This window comes from Eretmochelys imbricata, chromosome 7, assembly GCF_965152235.1.
Source record: "Eretmochelys imbricata isolate rEreImb1 chromosome 7, rEreImb1.hap1, whole genome shotgun sequence".
Classification (NCBI taxonomy): Eukaryota; Metazoa; Chordata; order Testudines; family Cheloniidae; genus Eretmochelys; species Eretmochelys imbricata.
Genome location: NC_135578.1, coordinates 101754714 through 101763495, shown reverse-complemented (window position 1 = coordinate 101763495; position 8782 = coordinate 101754714). Strand labels below are relative to the sequence as shown.

At 44.5% G+C, this 8782-nt stretch overlaps 1 protein-coding gene across 2 annotated transcripts in view; it reads left to right on the top strand.

Annotated features, from left to right (window-relative positions):
* Nucleotides 1–739: 739 nt before the first annotated feature.
* PTPRE (protein tyrosine phosphatase receptor type E) overlaps nt 740–8782 on the top strand; it is a 73814-nt gene continuing 65771 nt past the window's right edge. Inside the window, exons 1-3 of one of the 2 annotated variants that reach the window (XM_077821385.1) lie at nt 740–836; nt 1124–1197; nt 3739–3875. In XM_077821385.1, coding sequence (XP_077677511.1) covers nt 778–836; nt 1124–1197; nt 3739–3875 — 270 coding nt within the window. In that variant the 5' untranslated portion in view covers nt 740–777. Of the gene's footprint in view, nt 837–945; nt 1043–1123; nt 1198–3738; nt 3876–8782 lie in introns of those variants that run through there. The other variant, XM_077821384.1, reaches the window with a different exon arrangement.

Below are 8782 nucleotides of genomic sequence, written 5' to 3'. Positions count from 1 at the left end.
TAATTAATTAATCTATTTCCCCATGTTAAGTATCCTCACACCTTCTTGTCAACTGTCTAAAGGGCCATCTTGGTTATCACTACAAAAGTTTTTTTCTCCTGCTGATAAAAGCTCATCTTAATTAATTAGCTTCTTAGAGTTTGTATGGCAACTTCCACCTTCTCTGTATGTGTGTATATATATATCTTCTTACTATACGTTCCATTCTATGCATCCGATGAAGTGGGATGTAGCCCATGAAAGCTTATGCTCTCAGAAATTTGTTAGTCTCTGAGGTGCCACAAGTACTTCTGTTCTTTTTGTGGATACAGACTAAGATGGCTGCTACTCTGTCCAAGAACTGAGGAAGAGCTCTGTGTAGCTAGAAAGCTTGTCTCTCTCTCTCACCAACAGAAGCTGGTCAAATAAAAGATATTATCTCACACACCATATTCAAGAGCTGACAGTTGGTAGCACAGATTTTAAAAATGTTCCCTTAATTGGGGGTTTCAGCTTTGCATTTATTTACTAAAAAGCACTGTTGATGTTTTTAACAAATTGATACAATCAGAAGACCACACACAGCCACCAAATCTATGTTCCATGGGAACTTTGGCCCTAGAGGTAGGCCTTTTGGAAACTGTATATAAATCAGTTTTTGTAAGTATTAGGTATGTTTGTCCAATTTTATCTTTGCTACACTGAGAATTCCATCACAACAACCTGTCACTCTTGGTGGTTTTTTAATTTATAGAGTCTCCAGGAAAGAACAGGTCACACCAGCAACTACTGACTTCAATGTTGATCCTGCTTCTTGTGTTCATCATTTTCATTCTTCTGGCTGGCTATTTTTTCAGGTACGGAACTGTTAAGTGCTGCACTCAGAACTAGATTGGTCGTATTTTGATATGATCTCATAAGGAAATGAAAGCGGTTCTACATATATGCGGTAACTGAAGTCTCAGACCACAGTTTAGGGTAGCAGAGGATGCCATATGTTGTATTTAATCACTAATCATTACCATCTGAAGATGAACAGAAAGAATTTCTCCAGAATTACATGGTTTGTACAAGTTAATCTGGAAGAGCATTTGTTACCTTTTAAACACAATTATTCAGATTAATTTACTTTTGTGTATTTAAGGTTCAGAAAACATAGGAAAGCTGTTGTGACCTCCAGTGACAAAAAGATGCCAAATGGAATCTTAGAAGAGCAAGGTAATGACATGTTATCTTTGTTTTTTAGAATGAATTTTAGTGTGTGTGTGTGTGTGTGTGTACACACTTTACTTTTGAAAGTTAAGAATTCAGTTCTTTAAACTTTGAGGATGACTTGTATCTTTTTATTGTATTGTTTTAGTGCTGGCTTTATTTATTTAAAAGAAAACAAAGAAGAAAACTTTCCTTCTTTTTCAAATAACTCTCTCTGTCTTCTCCTTGCTGTTTAATAATTTACAACTTAAAGTTGTAATTTTACCAGATTTTGTTTCTACGTGGCAATTCTCCATAACTGGTTTGTTAATGAAGGATTCCTCATGACAGTGGAGTTATCTGCACCAGTTTTCAGTTTAAGAAAAAAAGGATTGAAACATTTGTGTTAAAAAAACAAACAAACAAAAAGAGTATGAAGAACTACTCTGTAACTCTATGACCAGATTAAAAAGTAAAAGGGGGATGAGAGGGAAGGGAGACAATAGCATTTTTTAAAAAAGATGCAGTTCAGAAATTGAAAATATTCACCAATAGATTTTCAGATGTTGTTTTTATTAAGAGCATATCAAATTAGAGTAGATTTGGAACATCAAGCACAATAAAGATTAAAAGATGGCAAAGTTGTTGGGGAATTATAGGTCATCCATATATTACTCATGTCATAACGACGAAGGGGTAAACAATTAAAAGAAAAGGAAAAAAGTAATCACAAGGGAGAATTACCTGCATTTTCTGTGGCTTTCGTGTTACGATGTGCAAACTGAAAAATTGTTTATTCACAGTTCTAAATATAATCAAATGAGTGTAACTTCCTGTTCAGTGTCAAATTTCCTAACATCAGTTAAAAGAGCATTGATGTTTCCAATGTATTGAGATACACTAGCCAACAAGCAGAACGCTGTTACTCTGTAGAATGGCTATACATGAACTATTAGGCAGCATGGTTCCTGAAAGAAGCATTGTCACTGTCTGTTTCTAGGGAAGTGTTTTGTTTTTCTTTTAAACAAAGCTGCTAGTCTCAGGGAAACTTCCTCTATCATGATTTCAAAACTCTTCAACTTCACTGTTGTTTTAAAATGCAATATGTTTGCACACTGAATATGTTGTCTAATTTTCTAACCGGTTTACCAGTGCACAATTGTCATAAAGCTAGCAGATCTAGCCGGCTGGTGCAGGGGAACTCCTGGGTGTCAGGTGCTACACGAAATCATCCCATAGGGGACATCATTGCTGTAAAAGAAGCATGCTGGAGCACCTTGTGCTCCAGCTATCCTTGTCTGCTAGAACAGCCACTTTAGCTGTGGGCCTCTGGCACAACTGGCTATGTCTACACTACCCCCTGGATTGATGCACCGGAGTCGATTTAGCGGGTCTAATGATGACCTGTCAAATCGACCGCAGATCGCTCTCCAGTTGTCCAGTTGACCCTGGTACTCCACTCTGAATGAGAAGAGTAAGTTAAGTAGGCAGGAGAGTGTCTCCCGTCGACCCAGCATAGTGTGGACTCCGCAATAAGTTGACCTAAGCTACATCAACTGCAGCTACGTTATTCACGTAGCTGGAGTTGCGTAGCTTAGGTCGATTTACTGCAGTAGTGTAGACATAGCCTCAGAGCAGCCAGCAACTTGGGACTGGTATGGCAACCCGGGGACTGAACTCCATTTGCTTCTTGATCTATGCTTGGTGCAGAAAGACCAGACCACGTGTTTGCATTTTTGCAGATATGTATTGGTGCCTACAATGAATTGCAGATGAAAAAGTATACTTTCAAAATTCAGGTCCTGTTTAAATGTGGACTACTGTCTGCATGGCGCAAATATTGTTTTCCACTGTTTTGGGACAGAAACTAAATTAAAGTACTGATGCTTCCTATACTTTTGGATACAGATGCAATAGGAATGCTTCAAACAAGTCTCATGAATTTGTTACCTTCTTAAAGCAGTTTATTGAGAGCAAAACATTTACCTAATTGTAGTTATTGTAAATATTACAGCGTTTCTGGTGTCTGGCAAATTGTGGCTTATTTGGAGAAATACAACCATTTGTAAAATAGATTCACAAATTATTTCCCTTAAATTAAGTATCTTAAAAAAGTTTCCCCTCCAATCCCTACACTTCCCAGTGAGTGTGAGGAACTGATAGACCCTCTTGCCTCTCCAAATGATGTTTCATCACATTTTTATTTCTGTTACAAATTACAAATTCTGTTACAAATTATTAACATTAGGACACAGGCTTCTGGCATTGTTTTAATCCAGTGTGTGTTCAGAGAAATCACTCGGCTTGTTATTTTTATGGAAATCAACTCTGTCATGAGTTTGACTGCAGTAGAGTTGTAGCCATGTCCGTCTCAGGACGTTTGCCCAATAAGAGATATTACCTCACCCACCTTGTCTCACTAGTTTGATTCACGTTTCATAAGAGGCATGCTGTGCCTTTTTCCAAGGTGTTTCACAAAACTGATTGGCTCATCACTTGATTAATGGAATAACAAGTGGTCCCTCATTCTGAGTATACATTTAACATTTGTTTTCTCTGGTTTGACAGAACAGCAAAGGGTGATGCTGCTCAGCAGGTCTCCCTCTGGCCCAAAGAAGTACTTTCCTATTCCAGTGGAGCATCTGGAGGAAGAAATACGGATAAGATCAGCAGATGATGGGAAACGGTTTCGGGAAGAATTTAATGTAAGTCTGCTTGTTTTCTGCGTTGTTTTTTATCACGGGGAAGAGAAGAAGAAATCAAGAATGGATATGAACCCAAAAAATGTTGTTGGGTTTTTGTAATTAAATGTGTGTGACATTGGCACTTATAGCATGGGGAATGCTGGGCAAGTGTAACACACACACCTTCTGAGTGTGGTGTTCTGTCCCCTCTAGTGGCACTGAGACCCGGGGCCGGATTAACCTTTTGTGGGCCCAGTGCCAAACATATTTGTGGGCCCCCATGTGGTTGTGATGGGCCCCTTCCAAGTGTGGGCCCGGCATGACATATGAGGAAAATTGCTGGTGCCCATCTTTTGCAGGGAGAAAGGGCCACTGACACACACACACACACACACACACACACACACACACTTTACAACAAAGGCTACCACAATCCAGCCTTACGCTTCTACCCCAACCGTCACACCTGGGCTCTCCTCACCCCCCAGTCTCTCCTACTGTTCCCACCCCACACAACTAACCCCCAAAGAAAGGCTCTCCTCAATCTCCCTGCTACTGCTCACCCCCCCACACACACTTTCACCCCAGGGCTGTCACCTCCCTCCCTTCTACTACCCCCTCCACACACTGAGCCAACCCCCACCTTCAACCCAGACTCTCCCCTCCCTCCCTCTGCCCCCTGTCACACCAACCCCCACCTTAACACCCTGCTTCTCCTACACCCCCCCACACGGAGTCACCGCCAGCTCCCCCATCGCACTCGGACTTGCCCCACAACTACCCCTTTCCACAACTACCCCTACGCTGCACCTTCTCCCCTCCCCGATTGCAGGGGGGCAGTTTATGGGCATTCCCACTGGCAGGGGGCACAGCAGCCAGCACTGACAAACCCCGCTGTCACCGCCCACCCTGCTCCCAGGGACCACAAGCAACCACCCCCCACCCTGAAGTTTCAGGTTGAGAAAGTGCCCAGGAGCCTCCGGGCATCACAGTCGCTGGGGGTCTGCACACCACCCGGGAGTCACAGCACAGCAGCCGCCCCCAGGAGAATGGGGGAGATTTGGAGGTGGAGGAAGCCAGGAGCTCCCAACCCGTGCCCCAAGTGGGAGGGAGGACGCAGCGGGATTAGCGCTGGGAATCCTTTCCCTGCACCAGACCATTTCCTCGCTTGGGATTTCTTTTTGGACTGCTCCGCCCACTTCAGCTGGGGCAGCTGGCAACACGGTGCAGGGCGTTCTGGGACTAGTAGCACAGCTGACAGCGCAGGTCCCAGGGCCCCAGCGGAACACAGCGGCGTGCAAACTACCCTGCAACACCCAGTCCCTGTTGCACCTGCACACTGCACACCCCAGGCTGCTGAGTGTTTCAGCTGGTGCTGGGAAATTGCTGACTCTTCACATTGCTGGGCTTTGGCCCAGGCTGGATTAACCCTTCCAAATGTAGGCCCCTTCCAAGTGTGGCCTGGTGCCACAGCACCACCGGAGCCATTGTAAACCAGTACTGCTGAGACCACTTAGAGATTAATGAGTCTGCCCTACAGCCTTAGCTAAGAGCCAGTTGGCTCTTAACTCATAAAGTAGAGGCTCATGCACTAAGTTCCAGAGGCACCAGGTTCAGTCCCGCCCGCTGACAACCGGGGTCTTTCGGTGTTACACAAGTACAGTGTAAGCTTCTCCACACAGCTTGCTAATGCTCTTCATTATTGATGTTTAACACCCAGTTATTTCAGTTCTGGTCTTCAGAGAGATTGCTATATGTGTTGGATTGTACAGGTGTTTAGCCATGGGGACAAATGTCCAGTAGGGCTCATGGTGGAGAACTAAAGTGATTCTCATTTGTGCTCTCTCCTGAGTTTGAACACAGAAGTGTCTCAAAGTAGAACTCTAATCCACTGAGGTGTCTCTCGCTCTCTTTCTCTCCCTTCCTTGATGCTAAAGAGTACAGGCATCCGTTTTACAGAAAAAGTAATACATTCTAATTAGTGTTGTGATAGTGAGGCACCACATTTGGAAAAACTGAACTGTTTTATTTTATCAATGTCTGGGATCTTAAACTCTGCTGTCTAGATGCCCTCCTCCCCCAGAGGAAGGGGAAGGAAGATAGAAAGCTCTGCAGCATTCAAGCCTCTGAGAATGACAGTCTCCCCTCTGTAGGGAGAAGCTTATGGCACGGGGATAAGAGAGCCCCGGCCTTTTAAACCAGTATAGCTCAATCATCTTTTGGAAACTCTGCTCTTTGGGGTTCTGCTCAGATCTACGTGGCATGTGTAAGGAGGGTGAGTGCCTCTCGGCAGTTCTCCACTAAACCCACATCTCAGCAGCATTATTGGCAGAGGAGCCCTGGTTCCAGTGGCTGCCTGAGCAAGAAGGCTTTCCTGAAGTATTTTGCTTGGTCAGAAAGACAGCGTGTTTGCTCCCCATTGCCCCAGATTTGCAGTTGCATGGTGGCTACATAGATGGGTTTTACCGGGCTCTTGTGGAGGGGGAAGTATGGGGAGAAGTATGCCATGTTAGGTCCACTCCCAAGCTTCTGCTATTTCAGGAGCCATTCCAATCCCACTTATTATTCATTTTCACTTCCCTCAACATCTCATGGCAGAACTGAGCAGCTTAGAATCATGTATAGTGTGTTAAATACAGACTCAACTGGGCCAATATACAACTATCAGTTAGGATATGTCTACGCTTGCAGAGTTTTTGCGCTGTAAGTTTCACCAGTGATAAGGAATTGGTGAAAGTAAAGTGCTGGTTTATGTACTCACTTAATTCCCCAGGCATCAGAGAGTGTTTACATTAGCAGCACTTCCATCGCTGATAAGAGCGCACTCTGAGGGCAGCTATCCCACAGTTCAGCTCTCTCCATTTTGACGATGGGCCTTGTGGGAAGGGTGGGGGGTGATCGTGGGGCATCCTCGGTCCCTGCACAGCTTCCTCTCCCCAAACACTGATCAGCTCCAGCAGCTCAGCATTGTTCCAAGCAGGGGATCGTTTGCTTCATGGAGCAGGCATTGTCACCTGGCCAGATGATAAGTTAGCACTTGCCAAAGAAACAGGAAGGGGAGTTTCAAAGTTCCCAGGGCTTTACAGGGGGAGGGGTGGACGTCTGTTTACCTGGCATCAGAGCAGCAGAGCTGCTGGCCAGAGTGGTCATCGAGGCACTGTGGGATATCCTCAGGAGGCTAAAAGCTGTGTAAACAGGAAGAACATGTCTTCACTAGCACATCACCGCAAAAGCATCACCGGTAAAAGCTGTACGCTTCTCATGGAGGTGGTTTTCTTTTTGCAGTGAAACGTCTGAGTTTCACCGCAAAAAGTCATCAATAAGTGTAGACGTTCCCACGGTTTTTGCGCAAAAAAGGGACTTTTTCCTCTTTAAATGGCAAGTGTAGACATGCTCTTAGATACTGTAAGACAGTGCCCTTAGGACTGAAATACAGTATTAAGTGAGCTTCATAATTGGCAGCATGTTTTTTTATGTTGGTGGTTTGATTATATGTTTGACGTGTGTTTGTGCTGCTGCTCCATGTGCAATGTAGTCACTATCAAATGACAGGGTTACCTGAGTAACATTTTTAAAAAATGTTAATTTAAGAAGAGTTGTATCCCAGTGCACTAGGACATTGGTGAATTTTGTATCTCCTAATTAAAAATACTCAGTATAGTCAGTGGTGAAACCTGGCAATCTATTTTTGTTTTAAAATGTACATTGCTTTGCTTGTGTTCTACAGTGTTCTCTAAATATGTGAACTTTTGCTTGCAAGCTGAATGAGTCTGACCATCGTGGTCAGAGACCTATTTATGTAAGTTCACATGCAATATCAAAGCAATATCTTAAAACATTGAGGAAAATGGTCAACGAGGTATTCTTGATGGTTTTTTAGCATTATAATAACCACACTGCAGCTGCTTGCATGGAAGATAAGGATTACATTCTATCAGTTGTTTGCTCTACACTTGGTATTGTCGGAGACCAGGATGTGAGCAGTTGTCCCTAGAGGTTGGAGCAGGAGTCATACTTAGCAGTTGGAATAGGAGTCAGGATTAGGAGCCAAGGATCAGAGCTGGAATTAGAGGCCAAGAGTCAGAGTTGGAGCAGAAGCCAGTAACCATGAATAGGAGCTAAGGATTGGAGCTGGAATCAAAGGCCAGATGTCAGAGCCAAGGATCAGAGTTGAAGTCATTGGTCAGGAATCAGAGCCAAGCTTCAAATCTGAGGCTGCAATGAGGCAAGGCAGGGGTAGGGTTGGAACAAAGCGGGAGCAAGACTGGGAACAAGCACAAGCAATCGCAGCCATGGGTGAATGCTTTGAACAGCCGCTGAACTGCTGCTGCTGGGATTAAGAGCCAGTCTGTTGATTTTTTGAAGTCATTGGTCAGGAATCAGAGCCAAGCTTCAAATCTGAGGCTGCAATGAGGCAAGGCAGGGGTAGGGTTGGAACAAAGCGGGAGCAAGACTGGGAACAAGCACAAGCAATCGCAGCCATGGGTGAATGCTTTGAACAGCCGCTGAACTGCTGCTGCTGGGATTAAGAGCCAGTCTGTTGATTTTTCCAACCAATTAGGTGGCATTCCCAATCAGACAGCTTACTACAGGCCAGTTATGCTAATTTGGTGTCTGGAGACTGGTTCTGCTGCAGGCCCTGCTTTCAGACTGACCCTGCTGCAAGCCCTCAAGGACAACACTTAGTGGCCTTGGGGCCTGGTTTCTTGGGGTACCTCCAGCAGAACTTTCAGAACAGGTCCAGCGTGTGGATGTTCTGTACTGGTTCCCAAGACCACTCATCCGGACTGCATCCTTCCGAGTCCACCATGTACCAGAATCTTCCCCTAATTTGCCAAGAGTCAAGGACTCAGAGGACCAAGTACTCCTCCTGTCCACGGACTGTTATGGGTGGCAGTGGAGGATTGGAGCAGTTTGGGTATAAGTTC